The sequence below is a fragment of the Podarcis muralis genome, chromosome 15 (assembly GCF_964188315.1).
Source record: "Podarcis muralis chromosome 15, rPodMur119.hap1.1, whole genome shotgun sequence".
Taxonomy (NCBI): domain Eukaryota; kingdom Metazoa; phylum Chordata; class Lepidosauria; order Squamata; family Lacertidae; genus Podarcis; species Podarcis muralis.
In genome coordinates, this window is record NC_135669.1 from 29,434,324 (window position 1) to 29,457,291 (window position 22,968).

At 46.9% G+C, this 22,968-nt stretch overlaps 2 protein-coding genes across 2 annotated transcripts; both read left to right on the top strand.

Annotated features, from left to right (window-relative positions):
* Positions 1-11,485: 11,485 nt before the first annotated feature.
* Positions 11,486-14,440, top strand: LOC114585802 (C-C motif chemokine 4-like). Its single transcript, XM_028708681.2, has 3 exons — positions 11,486-11,851; positions 13,562-13,676; positions 14,009-14,440. Exons 1-3 carry the CDS (start codon positions 11,767-11,769, stop codon positions 14,094-14,096), a joined length of 288 nt encoding a protein of 95 aa, XP_028564514.1. The 5' UTR covers positions 11,486-11,766; the 3' UTR covers positions 14,097-14,440.
* A 2,482-nt stretch (positions 14,441-16,922) lies between these two features.
* On the top strand, positions 16,923-20,241 carry LOC144325657 (C-C motif chemokine 4-like). The gene is made up of 4 exons (XM_077919516.1): positions 16,923-17,071; positions 18,049-18,105; positions 19,302-19,416; positions 20,027-20,241. The coding sequence occupies exons 1-4, from the start codon at positions 17,011-17,013 to the stop codon at positions 20,160-20,162; spliced, it is 369 nt and encodes a 122-aa protein (XP_077775642.1). The 5' UTR covers positions 16,923-17,010; the 3' UTR covers positions 20,163-20,241.
* The last annotated feature ends 2,727 nt before the right edge of the window (positions 20,242-22,968 follow it).

The following is a 22,968-nucleotide window of genomic DNA, read 5'->3' on the forward strand; positions in this document are numbered from 1 at the left end:
TGTCTCTAATCCCTTTTTTTAAAACAAGTCATCTCACCTTAGTGCCAGCAAGCTGCAGAAATTTATTTATTTCATCTTATTCACTTCTTTTCATTTCCAACTCTACATTTCTATGTTTCTGTCCCACTAAAAGCACAAGAAGCTCGCTTTAAAAGAGAAGGAGCTGAGAATTCAAGGTGGGACCTTCACATCTCTCCCCAAAGCCCTGTCTACAGCTGTGATCTTTCTCTCTGTCCACCCCGAAGGCTTCAGACTGCTCTGGCAGCACTCTGCATCCCATGGTGTGCCTGGGAAAATCCCCCAGCCAGGCCTCCTTACGGGAAAATTCCAGACAGTCCGCCCTTATCGTCGCTTCTTGGGACCACTGTTCCGGCTATGACTAGGAATAATGAGCCACATAGCAAAACCTGGGAGCCCTGCTTGGAATTCTGGTGTCTAACGCCGGAAGGAAAACAATGGGTCCTTTGCAGTGCTGCCGTCCACAATCCAAGCGGGAGGAGGAGTTCCTGGCATTGCTGTCCTGCACCCCACCTCCCTGCTTGTAGGCTGCCAAGCCACCCAGGTGTGGGGATCCTTTCCGGGCTCAGAGGAGCCCCTCCAGAGAACAATGCCTTTGGAATGCAACAGCTGTGGTGGCGATGACTCACCCTTCAGATCAGAGGCATGCCGGTCTCTGAGATCTCCATTTCTGAGGTGCCTTCAGACATATCTGGGGGTGGATCACTGAATCACCTCCTCTCCCCTGTCACCCTGACAATATGTGGGTGTTTCATGAGCCCTATGGAGGTGTCATGGAGGGGGTGGTTGGATCCTGACTGGGAACTGGTGCTGGAGAACCCCGGATGAGGATGGGGGAGGTGAAATTGGGACCCTGAGAGCTTTCTGAGCCCCAGGGGTTGGGGGGGGGAGAGATTAGTAGCCCAAGGAGGAGAGAATCATAGAAACAGAGAATTGTAAGGTTGAATGGGACTCCCAAAGGTCCTCTAGTCCAACCCACTGCCATGCAGGAATCACAGCTAAAGAATCCCTGGCAGGTGACCATCCAACCTCTGCTTTAAAACCTCCAAGAGTTGGGCCACCTAGGCCCATCCAGCACCCATTTCCTGCCCCCCACTTCCATGCAGATCAACACATTTCCCCATCCACAATGTCTCATTAGGATCAAGTCAGGTTAGGGTCACTGGATCAAACAGTCCCCCAAACTTCCACCAGGCACCTGTTCCGGATTTCCACAGCCTTCATGGGACCAGCAAGAACATCAGCTGTAGGAAGCTGCAAATTGTGCTGAGTTCAGGCCATTGAGATCCATCTAGATTCAGTATCTTCCACAGGGCGGGTGCCACCACCAAGAAGGCCCTCTGACTGGTAGCAGCTCTCTGGGGTTTCAAGCAAGAGGCATTACAAGTCCTACCTGGAGATGCTGTCAGGGATTGAACCTGAGATCCTTCTGCATGTGCTACCTGGGATGCGTAGCTCATACTGTAGAAGACAGAATCAGGATTCAAGATCACCGTAACAGATTGGAAAACTGGGCCAAAAACTAACAAAATGAATTTCAATAGGGACAAACGTATGGCTCTGCACTTAGGCAAGAATAATCAGGTGCCCAAATATAGGTTGGGGAACACCTGGCTTGACAGCAGCATGTGTGAAAAGGATCTAGGCCGGGGTCTTAGTGGATCATGAGTCAACAGTGTGATGGAGCAGCAAAAAAACAACAACCCAGCTCATGCAATTCTAGGCTGCATCAACAGAAGTCTAGTATCCAGATCAAGGGAAGTCATAGCACCATCCATTTTTGCCTTGGTCAGATCACACCTGGTGTCCTGTGTCCAGTTTGGGACACCCCAGTTCAAGGGGGATACTGACAAACTGGAAGGTGAGCAGAAGAAGGATAGCCAGATGATCAAGGGTCTGGAAACCAAGCCTTATGAGCAATGGTTGAGGGAACTGGGAATGTTTAGACTGGAGAAGAGGAGACAGAAATTATTATTATTATTATTATTATTATTATTATTATTATTATTATTATTATTACGTTCTACCTGGCCCATCTGGCTGGGTTTCCCCAGCCACTCTGGGCAGCTTTCAACAGAACATTAAAAACAGAATAAAGCTTGAAACATTATAAACTTCCCTAAACAGGGCTTCCTTCAGATGTCGTCTAAAAGTCAGATAGTTGTTTATTTCCTTGACATCTGACAGGAGGGCATTCCACAGGGCGGGTGCCACCACCAAGAAGGCCCTCTGCCTGGTTCCCTGTAACCTCACTTCTCGCAATGAGGAAACCGCCAGAAGGCCCTCGGCCCTGGACCTCAGTGTCCGGGCTGAACGATGGGGATGGAGATGCTCCTTCAGGTATACTGGAGGATGATACCAGAGAGGTAATATGAGAACCATTTTCAAATATCTGAAGGGCTGTAACCAGGAAGCTTGTTTTCTCCTGCTCCAGAGGGGAGGACCTGAACCAACAGATTCAAATTACTAGAAAGAAAATGCCAACCAAACATTACGAGCAACTTTCTTATAGTAAGAGCTGTTTGAGGGTGGAATGGACTCCCTCAGAAGATGGTGGACTCTCCTTCCTTGGAGGTTTTTAAGCAGAGGTTGGGTAGCCATCTGCCAGGGATGCCTTGGCTGTGATTCCTGCGTTGCAGGGGGGGGTCAGACTAGATGACCCTCGGGTTCCCTTCCAACTCTACAACGCTGTGATAAGAGCCTGGAAACCAAGCCTTATGAAGAAGGGTTGAGGGAATTGTGGGTGCTTAGAAGAGAAACAAGGACTGGTGGGATGAACTGACAGGGTGATAGCAAGGAGAACCCCAGGAACGCAACATCTTTAGAGTGCTATTGTCGGAGCACTCAAGAATTCAGGTGTAAGCAAATGATGCCAATTCTGGGGGGAAAGACGCTGTTGTGGAAACACTGATGCTCCTTCCGACAAGCCTCGCCCGGGATAGCCCTTGAGGTCTGAATGGGAAGTGAATTGCCTGTTTCTCAATGAAATGCAGAGTTTCAAGTGACTCACCAATCACGTTTTTGCTCAGTCACCGCCGATTTCAATGAATTTTTAACTCCATTCACGAAATTGCTTTCTGCCTTCTCATCAACTACAGCAGCCCTCTGAGTGTGAGTCAAGACTGCACAGAAGTTTTGTACGATGCAACAAGTTGGCTGTCGTGGAAAAAGAAGCTGAGGGGAGGCATCCAAAACTGGAGGAGTTTAGAAGGAAAGTCTTGCAAGAGTAGCCCAAAGTCCATTCAGTCAGCACTTAAAGACAGACTTACATAATGCATACTTTCTGGGGATGAACCAAAATTCACCCCCTTTCCTCTTAATTTTGGCATGTAGTTCTTCAACCAAGCAACAAGCATGAAAATGTAGTCATCCTCCATCTTGCCCCTCACTTATGTGCAGGCGACTCTCAACTTATGCAGGGGTTACGTTCCGGGAGACAGTTCATAAAGCAAAATTCACTGAATTGTAGAGCTGGAGGAACCATCAGGGCCATCTAGTTCAACCCCCAGCAATGCAGGAATCTTTTGTCCAACGTAGAACTTGAACCCAGCACCCTGAGAGTAATAGTCTCATGCTCTACTAACTGAACTATCCCAGCTTAGGGACATATAGTCAAAACACGTTGGGTTCAATGGCAGGTGGGATAGCCATGGTATTTTTTTCCCCAGATGCCTGCCTGCTTTCTGCCCCCTTTTTAGTATTTTTTGCCAAGCGCGTGAAGCTTAATATGCACAAGTTAAATGCACGTAAGTTGTGAGTTACCTGCATTGCATTGCTTTTTCCTCCAAGGAGCTCAAGCAGTGGCGGACATGGTTCTTTCCCTCCTCATTTTATCCTCACAACAACCCTGTGAGGTAAGTTAGGCTGAGAGGCGGTGACTGGTCCCCAATCACCTAATGAACTTTATGGCTGAGAGGGGATTTGAACCGTGGTCCCTCCCAGGCCCTAGTCCGACACTCTAACCATAGCTGTCAACTTTTCCCTTTTCTTGCCAGGAACCTTATTCGGAATAAGGGAATTTCCCTTTAAAAAAGGGAAACGTTGACAGCTATGACACTTTCAGAATTGAAAATAAGGGATCAGCAGCCTCGAAAATAAGGGATCAGCAGCTTCACCTGTCCCGGGGACAGTTTACGGGATATCTAACAATCCGAGATAGCAGCAGAAAGCAGCTGGAAACGGCGCTGGAATAAGGGAATTTCCCGCAAAAAAAGGAAAGGTTGACAGCTATGGCTATGAATCTAACCACTATGCCACACTAGCTCTCTCTATTCCCCCTTAAGCTCAGGTGAGCTACCTGTGATGCAGGTGGGGTGGTAGTTAATGAGGATCTTTTTTTAAAAAAAGATTTGCAGCAGGACAGAAGCTGGTGTGAAGCTGCATACAGACTCAAGCCAGATTTTCCATAGACTGTGTGCACCTCTGCCCCATTTCACGAGATGGATTTGTTCCTTGGATATACTTTCCATGAAAGCAAGTCTGTGCAGATTTGGAGGGGGGGCTGGGTACATTTGCCCCAGGCCTAAGAGGGCTAAACCAGCGGGGGGTGGGGGGCAGGGACTGGCTGCCATTTCATTTGAGTTTATAACTTTATTCTAACAAGACAAGGGCTGCCCCGGCCCACATGGGGTGGTGTTAATTGTGTTCCCGAAAAGCAAAAGAGAATGTGTCTCAAAACACGCTGGAAAAAACAAAGGATTTGGCAAGACAGGGAGTTGCCTTCCTCTCTTCCAGGGTTAGAAGATTCCAAGATGCTGCCTGGAGCTGCTTTTGCACCGTCATCCTTACAAGCGAAAGTCGTTGAGTTTTTTCCCAATTAACAATACATATGTATGATAATTTTATAAAACATGTCATTTCTTGCCTTCAGATCATCATTTGAGTCACCAGTTAATGAGAATGGGAAATAAATCTACGGGCTGTTTTCAAATTGAAGTATACATATTGGGGTTTTTTAAAAAATGTTTCTTTATTGAGTCGATATCCCACCATTCCCCCCACCCCACTCCACCAAGGAGCCCAGGGTGGCAAAAAAAGATGCACAATTTTGTGAAACTTTGATAAATTTTATGAAATTTTAAAAAATTGTGTTTTAGCTTTTTGTATGTTTCAAACTATTGCTGTGATTTTTTCTTGATTTTACTATTTTATCTTTCTGGGTGTTGCTGTTTTACAATCAAGCAGTGTATAAATTCTATGAAATAAATACAATTTAAAAAGGAAAACGTTCTAAAGAAGATTAAAACATTCTGTAAACAATTTTTAAAAACTGAAATGCAGTTAGTTGAAAGCATTCTGCCATCCAATGAGATCAGGGTTTCCAGGAAACAGCCACTAAATGCACCTCAGTCAAAAGGAATGTTTTCAAATTCCTCCTGAAAGTTTGTAAGGGAGGGTATTTCACAACCAGGGAGCCACCACTCAAAAGGCCCTGTTACATAGGCTCATATGCAATTGTATATGTTCCATTTACTGTAGTTCATTTTTAAATGTCAAGTATATGTGATTCATGTGATATACTGTTTTTGCTTTGGGTGGTGGCTAGAAAAGACCAGTAAACGATAATTGGTGGCAGCATGTTGGACTGTTTCTCTGGGGGTTTTTAAATCCTTTTTATAAAAACTTGCATTTATAGCCTACTTTTTTCTCCAAGGAGCTCCACAGTTTCAGCATTGCAAGCAGTTGGACCAGATGTCCTTTTGAGCCCTTTCCAATGCTACGATTCTATGATTCAAGGTGGCGTACATGATTCACCCCTCCTTTTGGATATTCTCTATTTCCCCCCCGGAATTTCTCACATTTGACTAGCCTGGCAAGGTTTCTGGAAATGGTAGAGCATTAGTAAACTGTTGGTTGCACCCTCCAAACAGTTGGGGGGGTGTCAGTCTGGATGATACCCTATTATTTTCCACATTATGATTCTATTATTTTCCACATTATTATTATATGCAAAATTTATAACCCACCTTTTTTCTTCAAGGAGCTCAAGGTGGCATATAAAAATCAAATATCTTTATTGTGGTCCATAGACTCACTAGACAGTTTCAAAACAAGATACAGTTAAAACAACCAAACAACAGGCAAAAGAGACCGAGGTAGTCATTTTGTTATGTCTAGAGCATGGTGGTCTTTGTTTCTTGCGACCTCCAAAAGAAACTTTGCCACGATCAGTGTAATAAAGATGGTATATATGCTTCTCCACCTGCTCATTTCATCCCCATAATAACCCTGTGAGGAGGGTTAGGCTGAGAGACAAAGGCTGGCTCCCAAGGTCAGGTGATGCACGTCATAGACAAGTGAAGATTCAAACCCTGGTCTCCTAGTCCCAAAACTCTAACCACTCACCACACTCATCGTTGTCTCCTTAGCTGTCAGATCACAAAGGCTCAGCTAGTCCAGCTGACCTTTTTTCTCCAGGTTTATGGCTGGTCTTTTATTTTATGCACAGATTTCCCCAGCCTTAAACTCCAGCAAATGGTAGCATAAGTGTCAGGGTTCAGGGACTCAGCTGCCTTCCCCCCCCCCTTTGGCAGGAGATAAGCAGAACAAAGCGAAAGGAGTCTCTTGCCAGTCCGAAATTTTAATGATCACAGTGAGAGAACAAAGAATCCATTCCTAGGAATGAAGGTGCTCCCAATTAAGGGTTTCACCCTAGTCACCCACTTCACTTCTGCGTCTTGCAACCTGATCTCACAACCACTGTGCTTTCTGTGCTGCCACCTTATCTGCTCTCCTTGACCTTGGGTTGAGCGGATGGATGCTTTCCAGCGACAACGAGTCTGTTTACTCTCTCACACCCAGTTCTTCTCCTCCTAGCTGTTCCCCACACAGTACTACTTCCCAGCTTCTGCCTTTTGAACTATGTCCCTCTGCAAACCACTGTTCCAAATCCATACTGTCCTCCTGCTCCTGGGAAGATTCAGGATCCTGATCAGGAGCAGGGGGACGGGGAGGCTCCGTCCATTCCTCCTCAGTGCAGGCCTCCTCAACACGGTACCTGACAATAAGACAGGCAGGAAACCGCTAAGGAGGCACTTTCATTGCATTTTTGCATCAGAATCCTCTATTCCGATGGTTTTTTCTAAAGCGTTGAATGGGAAAATAGAACTTCCATCATATCTGAGTTGAGTTTCTTCCGCTGCTCAATTCCGGTTCTTTCTTCCCTTTTCTCATAATCTTATTTTTAGAAGGATGGGACACCATCTTGGGACTGATGAGAATGCAGTTCAAATGCTTCATTGGCAAAAAAATAAGGCCCAGTGCGATAAAACATAGAGGGTAGGTGAAATCAGACGATTTCCCATTCCCTTGCATTTCATTAAAAGCTAGGAATTTCCAGGGCAGCTGTGCAAAGCTTGCTTCCTGCCAGCAGGAATCACGAGATATGTTGTATTTTCCCCTTTTACTTTCTAAAAAAAGAATAAGAGGGAGAAAAAGGAAAGAATAAATTCTGTCGTCTTCCTCGGGTTTAAACAACAGCAGCAACACTCTTTCTCTAACCCAGTGATACTCAAAATTTGGGGGGGGGCACCCCTCCTTAATTCCATAAACTCATCCTCAGCGCTGCCCACCCTCCCTTATAGAAAGCATCATTCAGAAGAGCGGTTTGCACAACCCACTAAGGGAGATGATGAATTGTAGCGCTGGGAGGGACCCCAAGGGTAATCTAATCCAGGGTTTCCCAAACTTGGGTTTCCAGCTGTTTTGGGACTACAGTTCCCATCATCGCTGACTGCTGGGCTGCATAGGTAGGAATGATGGGAGTTGTAGTCCAAAAACAGCTGGAGACCCAAGTTTGGGAAACCCTGATCGCCCAACCCCCTGCAGTACAGGAATCTTTTGCCCAACATGGGTCTCGAATCCAAAACCCTGAGATTAAGTGTCTCATGCTCTACCGACTGAGCTAAGATAATAAAATTAAACCTAGTAACAAATCTATTGCACATTTGTTCAATATCCAAATAAAGCAATTTAGTTTAATTGATGCAGCAAAATGGATGAACTTATTCGTTTATTTATTAAATTTCATCCAAGGATCACACGGCAGTTTACGGTATGAAAACACTTTACTCAGAGCAGAGCTAAAACTCTGCCGCTCCCTCTCACAGCAGGTAGTGATGGCTACAAAGCCAGATGACTTTAAAAGTGGACCTTTAAGGCTGGACCTGCTTGCTGGTATTCACAAGGGGCATCTGGTCAGCCACAGTGAGAACAGGATAATGCCCTAGATGGGCAATTGGCCTGATCCAGCAGGCTCTTCTTACATTCTTATGTCCTTACATTTCTTATAATATATGACTGGTTTGATGCCTTGTTTTTCACACCGGCTTCACACCAACTGGGGTCCTTATTTGTTTATTTCATCAGATTCATGCACCATTTGACTGTGGGAAAAGAAGCTAGGCATGGTTCGTGAAAAAGATAAAGCAATAAGGAGAATGAACAACAATAATTTAAGACTTTCAAAGAGCTAAAATAACAACAAACTAAAAACAGATTAAAACCCACATCAACTTTCTAAACTTCTGGACAGGCTTGTCCAAAACAAAGATGTTTTTAGCAGGCGCCAAAAAGAGTACACTGAAGGTGCCTGCCGGATGTCAAGTGGCAGAGAGTTCCAAAGTGTAGGGTTAAGCCATTCCTGATCTGTATCTAACCAAGGGGTGAACATTTCTGCATGGGGTAAAGACACCCCAGCCCAGCCAACACCCCCTGGAATGAATCTGAGAATAATTGAGCTCTCCTGATGTGAACAGCTGGAGGTGAGGATTGAAACGCACTAAGAAACAAGACCTCACTGTGCTCTGATACCTAATGTGAACACATCCTATGGCCTCTCAGGACAGGTAAAATAAAATCGTATTCACACAGTGCATAGTTGAACTATGAAACTCCCTCCCACAGAAGGCAGTGACGGCCTTCAACCTAGATGAATTAGACAAAGAGGGCTGCTGATGGCTACTAGCCATAATGGCTCGGCTTTGCCTCCATGTTAGAGACAGCAATGCTTCTGAATACCAGTTGCTGGAACCACAGAAGAGGAGGCTGCTCTTGTGCTTGGGCTCCGCTTTCCAGAAGATGCATCTGGGTGGCCTCTGCGAGGACAGGAAGCTGGGCTGGATGGGCCAATATTGGCTCTGCTTATGTTCTTCTGTTCATACTGAGCATTTGTTCTGATTTGTTTTGTGGGGAGGTTACATGACCGCAATCCTTCATCGTGATTTGCAGGTGGGGTGTTTATGCATCTTGCCCTTAGTCATGCCTTCATCATATGCTTCTCATTGCATTTCCCCACCACTTTCTCAACCACAGAAAGTCTGGCTCCTCTCATCTTTTGTGTGCTTTTCGGGTGCCAAGGCAACAGAGCCTTTTAACCCACTTTAACTGAGCAAACCTACAGTTCCTGGTATGCCCTTGCAAAACGCTAGCAGAGTCAAGTGTAGAGGGGAACTTACACGGGTTGACCTTGGGCCATTCATAAGAAACCTGAATAGACCTGGATCTGGCCAAAGCAGGCTAGTCCAGCATCCTGTTCTGACAGTGACCAAGCAGATCCCTATCATGGGACCCTGTGGTTTCCAGCAACTGGTATTCAGAAGCATCACTGCCTCAAACTCTGGATGCAGAGCGTAGCTATAATGACTAATCGCCATCAGTGTCCCTCTCCTCCATGAATTTGTCTACTAAATCCTCTTTTAAAGCCATCCAAGTTGGTGGTCATCGCCGCCTCCAGTGGGAGAGAGTTCCACAGTTTAACTAGACAAAAGTCCTTCCTTTTCTCTGACCTGAATCTTCCAATATGCAGCTTCCTTGGATGGCCACGAGTTCTGGTGTTAAGAGAGAGGGACAAAAGCTTTTCTCTGTCCACTTGCTCCATGCCAGGCATCATTTTATCAACTTCCATCAGAACCTGAGAGCCATAGCAACTCTCCCCACTCACAATCCTGGCTATTGCTGTTCAGAGGCATTTACTGCCTCTGTCAGTGGCTAGTAGTTGTACTATCCCCCATGGATTTGTCTAATCCTCTTTTGAAGCCATCCAAGTTGATGGCCCTCACTGCCTCCTGTGGGGGTGAGTTCCACGGTTTAACGATACACTGTGTGAAGGAGCATCTGTCCCAAACCTTCCAACATTCAACTTCATTGGATAGCCATCATTTCTCCCTATCCACTTCCTGCATGCTATGTATCATAGGAGCCAACTCTAGGGGCCGAGGTCCCTTCGGCCACCCCACCAAAATATTTGAGGGGGCTGGGGGCCCCCAAAGTTGATGAACATTGCCATTCAAATGATGTGTGCACACTCTGTCTTGAGATTGATTATGCTGAGTGGGACTTAACTGCCTCCCCAATATTTTTTCTTTCTTTCTTTCTTTCTTTCTTTCTTTCTTTCTTTCTTTATTTCTTCTTCTTTTCTTCTTCCTTCTTTTCTCTTCTCTGACATGCAACAGACATTTAGAGCACACCACTCTCCATGAATCTTGGGAACTGTAGTTTGTTATGGGTGTTGCGAATTGATTTGAGTGTGTGCTTTAAATGTATGTTGCGTACGCCCAGCTTCACACACTTCTAAAATGGCACCGCCTCTCAGTCCAGCCTACTTCACAGGGTCGTTGTGAGGATAAAACAGGGAGGTAGCGAGGAGGGAACCATGCATGCCACTGTAGTCTCTTTAGAGGAAAAGTAATAATGGATAACATTAAAAGAACGGTATTTCCAGAGTAAAGCCAAACCTACACACCACGCAGCTGCATGGTGGTCCTTCATGACGTATGTCAAAAGATAAACTCATGGCTGGCAGGTTCCTACAAGTTATGATTTTACCTGGATTTGATCATCTCCCAGGACTTAGTACTGACTGCTCTGTTATGCTTCCATTCGTGCATTGTGGGGAGCTAGGCTAGATGACCCTTGGGGTCCCCTCAAACTCTACAATTCTCTGTTTCTATGATCCAGGACCTTATTATTTGCAGCACTGTTTTTCTCTCTGCAATGACCATTTCTCCGCTCTCTGCTTTTAATGTTAGGAGCCGTATGGTGCCAAACAGGCAAGGCATTGTTCGTTTCCGTCTCTCTCAAACATTTCTGTTGTGATATGTAATAATATATATATATATATATTTTAAAGGATCCGTGTGAGCTCACGAAAAAACGGTTCTCTTCCTTCCAGCTGCATCCAGCAAAATCCCCTCCGGGGATTTGCAACTGGTTTCTCCTTTCTCTGGATGCAAAACGAATGCAAAAGCTCTGTTTGGGGGCGCTTGCTCAGGGTGGGGCCGCTTCTCCCCCCGGATTGCACAAGTTTTTCTTTTCCCTTTGCATCTGGTGCCTGAAAGAGCTGACGCGGCACATTTTTCAGCAAAGGGAGAGTAGAGTGGGGTGTCCATCTTCCCTTCTTTCTACCCGCCGCCCTACCCCCCCCCCCATCCCGGTTTCACCAGCTCTTCTTCCTTCCTCTCGTGACCCCAAGTGGGTGAAGCAATTTTTAAGTCACTTGAGCGGGGCGGCGCAGATGTAATACATCTTCTTCAGAAACTTCCCCTGCTTTTTTGGCCTCCGCGATGGAGGTTCCCGCACCCCTTCGGGGTGACATCACCGCCGACGGGAAATTCCGCCGGCGATGCTCCCCCCCCCCGCCCTGCCCCCTGATCCATAAAAGGAGGCAGGCTTCATGGAGGGAGCACCAGAGACGGCAAGACCTTCCAGGAGAACCTCAACCAAGATCAGCCACTCCAGCCTCTCAGCAAAATGAATGCTTCTCAATCTCCACGTGCCTGGGCTGTGGCCGCCCTCCTGGTACTGGCCCTCTGCCTCTCGGCCAGCGCTGCTCCAGGTCAGTCTCAAGGCTCAGCATGGGGAGCGGAGGGGCATTTGAGGGCAAAGTGGGGGTCCTTCCCCCGGGGTGGGGTTTTGGGGGGCCGGGAGAAATGCACGCTCACCATCGTGGCCACTGCTTGGGAAGCTGTCTCTGCTCTGGCTGGCGGTGGCTCTCTAGGTCAGGCATCCCCAAACTCACCCCGCCAGCCTTTTGGGAACTACAATTCCCACCATCCCTGACCACTGGTCCTGTTAGCTAGGGATGATGGGAGCTGTAGTCCCAAAACAACTGGAGGGCCGAGTTTGGGGGTGCCTGCTTTAGGGTTTCTGGGACAAAGAGTCCTACCTGGAGATACTAAGGGGGGGGGGGTTAACTGTGAGCCAAGCAGCTGCTCTGCACTTCAGCTACAGCCCTTTCCAAATAGGAAGCTGCCCTATCAGACCACTGGTCCATCAAGCTTAGTGTTGTCTACACTGACTGGCAGCAGCTTTCCGGGGTTTCAGGCAGGAGGCAGCATGCACAGGATTGCAGCCTCAATCCAGGATTCTTGCCCTCTCCGCTTCCCAATCCTGCACCACATGAGCTCCTTCCAAAGGCAGGCTTCAGTCGCTTGGAATTCCATCCCCGCAGGGAGGGCGGTGTGACAGTGGAGATGTCCTCTCTGCGCCCTTTGAACTCGGCCCTCTTGTTTTTACAAGGAGTTTTATCCGATTCCACATGGGCTGTTGGAGCTCAGCCACCATGTGCACAGCAGGGCGGACGGGGGCTTAACCCCGCGACCCCGCGACAGGGGGAGGGATAGGTTAGAATAGCCTGTGGGCTTTGGGGGCATGTGCAGAGCTCCTCCTCCTCATCACCACTGGATAACCTCCCCTTAAGGTGCTTCTATAGGGATGGGAGTGGGGCTGTGGGTTAAACCACAGAGCCTAGGACTTGCCAATCAGAAGGTCAGTGGTTCGAATCCCCACGACAGGGTGAGCTCCCATTGCTCAGTCCCTGCTCCTGCCAACCTAGAAGTTCGAAAGCACGTCAAAGTGCAAGTAGATAAATAGGTACCGCTCCGGCGGGAAGGTAAACAGCGTTTCCGTGCGCTGCTCTGGTTCACCAGAAGCGGCTTAGTCATGCTGGCCACATGACCCGGAAGCTGTACGCCAGCTCCCTCGGCCAATAAAGCGAGATGAGCGCCGCAACCCCAGAGTTAGCCACGACTGGTCAGGGGTCCCTTTACCTTTAAGGTGCTTCTGCTTTGCACGCAGAAGTTCCCAGGTTCTATCCTCAAGGGCATTTCCAGGTAGGGAGCTGGGGAGAAGACACTCCGTCTGAAACCCTGGAAAGATGCTGCCAGCTAGTGTAAGCAGTCTTGAGCTAAATGGACACGGAACATAAGAAGAGCCTGCTGGATCAGGACAGTAGACCATCTAGTCCAGCATCCTTTTTTTACAGCGGCCAATCAGATGCATCTTCTGAGAAACCAGCAGGCAGGACCTGAGCACAAAAGCCCTCTCCTCCTCCATGAATTGGAGTAGTCCTCTTTTAAAGCCACCATACCCAGTAGCCATCACTGCATCCTAAGGGTGCACATTCCCTAGTTCCACCCGATGCTTGCACCTTCCTATGTACATGCTGGACTCAAGAGGATAGAGGGCAGGAAATGGAATTCCTGGCCAACGACTTTGCAGCAGAGTTTTGCTGGTTGCACTCAACTCATTTTGCTTTCTCTTCCAGTGGGGTCCGACCCTCCAACTTCCTGCTGCTTCACCTACACGGCAAAGAAGATCCCCCGGAACTACATTGCTGACTTTTACGAAACAAACAGCAGGTGCTCTCAGCCAGGTGTTGTGTAAGTATAAGAATAATTCTGCTCTATTTGCAGCCTCCAGGCATGGGAAAGGGTTGGGGTGTCCAGCTGCCCCAAATATAACAACCCCGGTCTCTTTTTGCACATCTGTCAGGAGTCTAGCTGAGGCATCCCAGCCCACCCAAAAAAATCATAGAATTGTAGAGTTGGAAGGGGCCGCCAGGGGTCTCCCCTGCAATGCAGGAATCACAACTGAAGAATCCCTGACAGACTATGATTTTATGATCCTATCTCAAGGGCAAAAGAGGTCTTGACAGGAAGGCAGAGAAAGCCAGATGGGAGGCTGATTGTGTCTCTCCTTTGATTCCCTCCAGGTTCACCACAAAGAAGGGCCGGGAGATCTGTGCCAACCCCGCAGAGAAATGGGTCCAAGAATACATGGACCACTTCGAGCTGAACTGAGCATCAGTCCTGGAGCAACAGAAGCCGTCGTCCTTGGCTGGGTCGATGGGCATCCCAGGCCTGGCATCATTTCCTGCCAAGGGCATCTCAAGAACACCACTCAGCTAGTGGCTTTTGTTTTGACCTTGAAGTCAAAACCTCAGGGACTTTCTATGATAATTTAAATTTATTTAAGGTATTTTATTTTCCTCAAACCCTAAGGGTCCACCCCGGCTAATTATTTTATTTATGTAACTTTGGAGGGAACACAAAGCAATCAACCTCTTTGCTATTTTTATACATATGACTGTTTTAATATTACTACAGAATAAGAATTTTCCCAATAAATGTTTTTTTTTCTACAAGTTCTGTTGTAAGCTGAGTCTTTCTTCCTACCCACCTGTTTGCAATCTGTGGTGTAAAAGAGGGCCCTCCTCTCTATCCCTTTGGGCCCTCAGAATCCCAAGGCCAGCTGGGATGGGGAACCAAATACATACGGCTCTCGATACCTCCCTCTTTGGCCCTCGAAACTCCCCACAGGTTGCCCCCACCTTCCACTAGCCCAGTTTCAAGTTTTCATTGGGTGTTTTTGCCTGGCTGCAAATGTTTCCTTGAACGCTGATGATGCTTAGTTGTGCATCTGTGCAAAAAGGAAAAAAAAGATTGCAGATAAATAGCAAAGGTAACATTGTTGGTCCATAAGGGGGCGGGGAGGGATCCACAGATGAGAATCCTTTTATTATCACCAAGGGGAGGGGTGATCTTTTGGATCAGCAACTGGTTACATAACAGGAAGAAGAGAGAAGGAATAAATGGACAGCTTTCTGAATGCAAAGAGGCAGAAAGTGGAGTCCTCCAAGGAGCAGTATTGGGACCTGTCCCTTTTAACCTTAGGGGTGAGCAGTGAGGGGACCAAGTTTCCTGCTGATCCCAAATTCTTCAAGGTGGTTGAAACAAAAAACTGGTGGATCCTTCCTCTGCCACTTGGACAGCATCTCCCGATGCTCCTCCCTCCACCTCCATTGCCCTCACAGCAAGAAGCTCTTTCACCAAAGGGTTGTCTAGCACAAGCTCCTACAACCTTTTCAGAACAGGTGGGTGGTTGCCCAGTCCTGGCACCCAGTGAAATGAAGCTGAGCCAGTGCAAAGAGAAACTGAACCGGAAGAGCAAACTGTCTCTTGTGGTGTGTGAATTCCTGAGGGGTTATTTCCATTGTTCAGGGAGAGGTTTTTCCCTTGGGCTCAGTCTGTTATTGGGTACTGTTGTGATCCTCCAGAAGATTTCTGAGATACTAATGGCACACTCCCTGGCACCCCTGCCATGTCCAAACATGACCCCTTCACAGAGTTGGGCAAAATAGAAATCTCCCTGGGACCTTGGTGACACTAGATAAGCCTGCTCCTAAGAAGGACATAAGAAAAGCCTCCTGGATCAGGCCAATGGTCCATCTAGCCTAGCAGGCTGTTCCCACAGTGGGTGCTTTTCTTCAAAGCATGGAGCTGCAGCAGTCTTGGCACAAATGGTCTCTTATCGACAAAGAAGATGCCACAGATTGTCTGCATGTTTAGATGTGCCCATATCCTGCCTTGGTATCTTGGGCATCTGGTCCTCCTTATCAGAAGATTGCAAACTGCTTTGCCTCCTGCAATTTCCTGAAGTTTCATTATGTCCCCTCTGCATTCTGGAGGCTGCAGACACAAGACAGACCCATGTCTTTGGTGACCCTGCGCCAAAAAACCCCTGCATGATTCCAAAAGGCATCTTTAGTTGGTGTCAAACCAGGATTGGTTCTGTGCATGAACCTCAACCCATGGAGATTGGTATTGTGCTTTTTAACTTATTCATAAACAATCTGGATTCACAGGAGAGCAGTGAGGTGGCCAGATTTGCTGTTGATGTGGAATTGTTCAGGGAGGTTGAAACTGTTCCAAGCCACCTCATTCTCCAAGGAGTGAGAGAATGCAGGGGTCCCAGGAACTTTCCTAGGTTTAGATTCCATGGAATGAGGGTCAGCAGAGACTGTGGTATCTTTGGGGCATATGGTTTAATTTACACATAGATACAAGCTGAGTATAAGATGTGGGGGGCTCACAGCATCAGCACCCCAGCAGATCTGGCTTCTCCATCAGTCACAGCTTCAGATCCAGCACAGAGCGACCTGTCTCTGTGGCCTCCAGCTTCCAGCCTGCTTCCAGCCCAGCTCACATTGTTCTCCTATCCAGCAGCTAGATGGGAAAAGGTGGAGGAAAGGCCCAACAAAACAAAACACTGACTGGGAAGCGAGGAGGGGGCATTTGCCACACTTCCATGTCCCTAACATGGCCTGATCCTTCTCTGGACCTTATTCCAACTGTCCTATGTTTGCCCTCACAGGGCCTCAGCCCTCCCCTGATGCTTTGGAAGCATCTGAGCTGCTTACCTAGAAATGGGCTTGGCCCAATAAAGGCCTCTTATCGCCCCCCCCCCTCTTATCAATCAAAAGATGCCATGGATGATGGGCCTCGTGATACGTCCACATCCTGCCTTGGTATCTTGGGCGTCAACCACTCACTATCTCCCTTGCTTTTGGGTGGAGCGGAAACTGTCTAGAAACATCTCCTATAGACAAGAGACCAGGAGGAAGGAGTCTGAAAGGGCAATGAGTCCTCTTTCCATCTTATCAATTGAAAGATGCCACAGATGATGGGCCTTAGACATGTTCGCATCCTGCCTCTCTATCTTGGACATCAGCCTCTTGCTATCTCTATCGCTTTCAGGGGTGGGGGAACTTTTCTGAAGCTATCTGTCCTGTGACGTCCTCTCCAGATGTTGTAATCGCAATTCTTTTGTGGCTAGAATCACCTATAAGAAGAGACCAGGGGAGCTTCAGGGTACTGAGCATCAAGGCATCCAAGGAAGGAAAGACCCCAGACCGTCTCTCCATCTCCACCCGCCATGAAGCTGTCTCTGGTTGTCTTCCCCTTTCTCCTTCTGGCTCTGGCTGCTGCTAGCCCACGTGAGTCTGCCCTTCTCATATGTGGGGTTTTTTATTTAGGAGATTTATACCCACTTTTGTCTGATTTTCACAACAACAATGTAATGACCATTATTATTATTATTATTATTATTATTATTATTATTACAGGTGGCACTGTGGTCTAAATCACTGAGCCTCTTGGGGTTGCCGATCGGAAGGTCGGCGGTTCGAATCCCCACGACAGGGTGAGCTCCCGTTGCTGGGTCTCAGCTCCTGCCAACCTAGCAGTTCGAAAGCGCTCCAGTGCAAGTACAGTGGTACCTTGTGTTACAAACTTAATTCATTCCGGAGGTCCGTTCTTAACCTGAGGCACGCTTTCGCTCATGAGGCCTCCCGCTGCCAGCATGATTTCCGTTCTCATCCTGGGGCAAAGTTCTCAACCTGAGGTACTACTTCCGGGTTAGCAGAGTTTGTAACCAAAGTGTTTGTAACCCAAGGTACCACTATAGATAAATAGGTACTGCTGCAGCGGGAAGGTAAACAGCGTTTCCGTGCACTCTGGCACTCGTCACGGTGTCCTGTTACACCAAAAGTGGTTTAGTCATGCCAACCACATGATTCGAAAAGCTGTCTGTGGACAAATGCAGGCTCCCTCAGCCTGAAAGCGGAATGAGCGCCGCAACCCCATAGTCGCCTTTGACTGGACTTAACCATCCAGGGGTCCTTTACCATTGTTGTTGTTGTTGTTGTTTTCTTACATTTCTTAGTTGCTTTATACAAAAAAAAAAGGTCTTACAACAACTTAACAATATAAAATGAAGCCCGATAAGATCAGATGAAACCAGTTAAAAATTAGGGTGGGGGACCATAGATAAGTATAGTATTTGGAAAGGACATAGTCATTTATTTAAAACACAGCATGGAGAACCTTCAGTCTTCTGGTGGATGGAGACAGAGGGGGCTTCCTTTTGGCTCTGCAGACAAGCCAATACTCTCCATTCCTTTCTCCCTTTCAGGTGAACATGATGAGGAGTTTGGTATCCATGATAAGTCTATTCCCAGTGCTGGTCTTGGTAAGTCCTCCTTTCGGGGTGTCCACAATAGTCAAGCAAGCCAAGTGGTACCAGGGTCACGTGCCAGGGTCATGTGCTTTTGTGCCTAATCCAAAAGGCAGCAGAGGTTATCCCATGAGGACTACAGTGGCACAGCTCTCTCAAGCAGGTTCTCAGGCAACTTGCAAATCCACGCCTACAAAAGAAACCTGAAATCCACACCATCTTGCCTCTTTCCCCCAAACCTGGAAGATATTCTCCCTAATCTCAGATGCAAGAGGCTGATTGTGATTGCTCCCTGGTGTGAGGTACTCTGCACATGATCAGAGGTTGTTACTTCACACTTGCAGGATTGAGCCATCCATTGAAAATATGTTCTGATGTGCCCTGGCTCAAATGAAACAATCATTTTTTTTATCTATCCATTGGAATCATGGGTTTAAATTTAGAGGGGAAAGGTGTTGCAGATAACGAAAAGCTGGTTTTTGTTTGGGGGGGGACTGCATGCAGCTGGAAGCAAATATTCCATGGTGGGGGTTCCCCCCCCCCCCGTATGTTTGAAGCGGTGTGTGTTTGTTTAATTGTTCTCTCTGTTTTATACACAAAATGGAAAAAACATTCTCCTGGTAAGTCTTCCTTGTCTCCCTCTCCTCAACCATTTTTTTTCTATCAGTTGGAAATATTGGTTTTCATTTAGAGGGGAAAGGTGTTGCAGATAATGAAAAGCTGGTTTTCCTTGGTGGGGGGGACATGGTGTGGGGTTTCCTTGTATTTTTAAAGCATTGTGTGTTTGTTTAATTTTTGGGCAAAAGGTGTGGAGGCACAATCAGGACTTGACTACATCCTAGTCATCCAAAATTCAGTGGTTTCTAAACACACTTGCATGTACATACACATACGCACACACAGGTTCTCTCTACCCAGCAATGAAGGTGCAAGTTCCAGACAGGTTCTGCCACTTGAGCAGCAGGGAGGGGGCACAGACTGGTCTTGATGAAGGGAGGGATCTTGGCTGCCCTGGGGGGAATCTTGAGGGCTAGATCAAAAGCCCTGGGGACCACATTCAGAGTTCCTACATGCTTGCTTCTAAATGCAAGGGCCTCCACACAGAGACAAGGATGTGTATGTTTGGATGTTTGATGTGAAAAATTTAAAACAACCAGTGCTAATAAATTGAGTCAATTAACAAAAGTACTTACTTATATCACTACTTACAGTTGGGCTGGATCCCTCCTCTCCCTGCTGTGAAAAGTATTCCAATAAGGAATTCCCAAAGAATGTTGTGAAGGATTATTTCTACACCAGCAGCAACTGTCGTCTGTCTTCTGTAGTGTAAGTCTCCACATCAGGGCAAAAACCAAGAGGCCAGCTGGATAACATGTTTCAAAGGGGAGAAGGTGAAGAGAGGCTTAAGCACTTGGGGGACCGATTGAGAAAATCATGAGAGTAGATCACAGAAAAATGGAGAAATTGTCACTCGGGAGCAGAGATAGGCTGTGACTATTTTCCAGTCTTAAATTCAGTTCCTCCTCTTTAAATTTAAGTTCCTCCTCTCTTGCACTCAGAAGGAGCCAGCCACTGAATCCGTGCCACGCTCAGTCCCGTGCTCAGCCTCCTCCTCTGCCCCCTGCCAACAGATATTGAATAGGGCAAAGACAACTTGGCCCCACAGAGCCAGCACCCCAGTGGGCCTATTCGTTTGGGAGCATGGATTTGATGGGATCACATTAAGACTGCGGTCAGAAGCCATTTCTTTTCCATCTCTATATCCTGCTGAGGACACAGGGTCCATGGCAAGGTTGATCCTGGGGCCTTTTGACATGGGAAGCGGGCTGCCTGCCTTTTTCTCCAGACCCAAGAGAAGTGGGGTCCTCAGGCTAGTGGAGAATCAAAAGGGCACATTCAGTGACACATGGTGAATGTCTGTTTCTTTCTCTGACAGGTTTGTATTCAAGAATGGAATAACAGGCTGTGCTGACCCAAATGCCCAGTGGGCCAAGGATCTTATGGAATACATTGACAGCATTAAGCATTCCCCCAGCTCAAGACCCACAACTGTGCCTATCCCCAGCGCATAGCCCACATTAGGAAAAGGCACTTGAAGCTACAGCAACCTCCTTGCCTCTTCGCTGAACCTCTTCCCACTCTCTCTCTCTCTCTCTCCCTCCCTCTCTCCCGGCTCATATTCTGTCCCCTTCATGGCTGAAGAGAGTCTTCATTCAAGGGACTCTGTGGTTATCAAGGCAGCAATCTAGGAGCAGCCGGCCTGCCTTGTGGGAAAGGGTCTACCAGAAAGTAGTTCCTGAAGTCAGCAGGTGCCCCTTTCATAGCTAAGTCAATCGACACTGTTTGGCAGGTTCTGTTCAAGCAACCAAGCATCTGTTTCCAAGCAGCTTTGCAAGATGTTGATTTCCAGTGTGCTGCTGGGGAACAAATCCATTTTGCCAAGGCTTTTAAGGAAATTCCCAAAGCATGATTTAAATCTCACCTTGGGTATCTGTCTTGAAAATCCGCACAGCAAATGTTTCTGAATTCTTTGCTCTCTGCTTGAGAGGCAACTTTAAGCACACTGATTTCTGCTTGCGTTCTTCTTAAGTGTTGCTTATCGGAGTATGTCTGCAGATGGGCCAATCTGCAGTTCTGCTGTTGGCTTCTGAAAATAAAGATGCAGTTTGAGTTCCCCTCTGTCTTCTGCGAGTCCTTCTTCTCTCCAGAGGGGAGGGGGGTGAAGCAGGTCCAGGCAGTCTGAGATCAGCTTCGGAAGGGGAGGGAGATGACAGGCATTTGTGCAACCTCAGCCCACAGGGAACAAGGTGGTCACGATTCCCAAGGCTGCCACTTGCTGCCTCCTTGGGTGGCAATATCCGGGATTTAGCTTTCAATGAAGCCTTGATTCAGATGGATGGCAAGGGAGGAAGATCCACTCCAGTTCCCCTTTTTGTAGAGTCATCATCAAAAATGAAGGAGGCATCTGTGCTGACCGATATGAACAATGGGTTCCAGGATCGCATCCGCCTTCTCCCCACACCCAGTGGCGAACCTTGGGGTCTCAAATTTCAGCAATCCCTTGTGCAACACCAAAAATTCAGCACCCCACCTCTCACCTTCCATTCCACATCATAGTTGTGGCGCCCCCTGCTCTGCACCCAGTGTGACCAAACCGGTTGCACTCCTCTATTATTATTTTTATAATAATATTTTATTAAAGTTTTCAAAGATTAACAACCAACAAAAATCACTAAAAACAAACAGCAAACATCAAAAATCCAAACAGAAAAACAGAAAAAGCAGAATACAAAGTTAACATTAAAAAAGAACACTCTTTCATATTGGTAACTTTCAACGCCTTATTCTCTTTACTTCCACCCGCCTTCCCTTCTTGTATTCTATTTTTTTAAAAAAAAAATAGTTCAGCAAGATCGTTGATTATTCATTTTAAACCTTTATCCTTCCCTTTAAAGTCTATTTATCTTAATCGCTAAAAACCCCTTCATTTCATTTTCAGAGCCCTTAGCATTCGTAAATTTTACAGTGTTTTTGTAGATAGTCTTTAAACTTCTTCCAATCCTCTTCCACCTGCTCCTCTCCTTGATCTCGGATTCTGCCGGTCATTTCTGCCAGTTCCATATAGTCTATTACTTGCATCTGCCATTCTTCCAAGGTGGGTAGGTCTTGCGTCTTCCAATGCTTTGCAATAAGTATTCTTGCTGCTGCTGTAGCATACATGAAAAAGGTTCTATCCTTCTTTGGCACCAACTGGCCGACTATGCCCAGGAGAAAGGCCTCTGGTTTCTTCAGAAAAGTATACCTAAATACTTTTTTCAGTTCGTTATAGATCATTTCCCAGAATGCCTTAATCCTTGGGCACGTCCACCAAAGGTGAAAGAATGTACCTTCAGTCTCTTTACATTTCCAACATTTATTATCAGGCAAATGATAAATCTTTGCAAGCTTGACTGGTGTCATGTACCACCTATACATCATTTTCATAATATTTTCTCTTAAGGCATTACATGCCGTAAATTTCATACCGGTGGTCCACAACCGTTCCCAGTCAGCAAACATAATATTATGACCAATGTCTTGTGCCCATTTTATCATAGCCGATTTAACCGTTTCATCCTCAGTATTCCATTTCAACAGCAAATCATACATTCTCGACAGTATCTTAGCATTGGGTTCTAACAGTTCTGTTTCCAACTTTGATTTTTCCACCTGGAAGCCATTTTTCCTGTCCAAATTATAGGCCTCTCTTACTTGGAAATAATGTAGCCAGTCCTGCACCTTATTCTTAAGTTTCTCATAACTCTGCAGTTTCAACCTATCTCCTTCGGGCCTCTGCCTCTCTCTCAGCCTCAATTCCGACAAACCCACTCTAAAAGATCCTTTAGAGCTGCTTGACAGTATCAAGGAGGATGGGGGGGGGGCACTAGACAGTATCTATTAAGACGTTAATAAAGCCTTTCATAGCCCCTCCACAAAGGCTTCCGAGTAAGTCCAGAGAGTCATGGGATAAGAAGACAGGTCCTCTTGTGTATCAGTAACAGGTGAAGAATCAGGAAGGAGAAAGTGGGAAGGAATGAAGAGTCCTCCCAGTGGAGGGATGGAGAAAGTGGGCTACCCTGAGGACCAGGATTGGGCCCTGTGCCTAACTCAAATGAACATGGATCCCTGTTGATAAGGAAAACATCCTGGGGTGTGTATTTGATCTGTTGCCCAGCTCACTGGGGTGCCACTCCCTGGAGGTCTCTTCAGTCAGCAAAAGAAGGAGTCCCCAGCCAAGTTAAAGAAGCAAAGCAGCGGTCAGTGGACCTGATCTTTATTTGTTGCAACAAGGTCAAAGCACATAAAGTGTAGGAACTCAGAGCATGAGGTCGCGTAAAC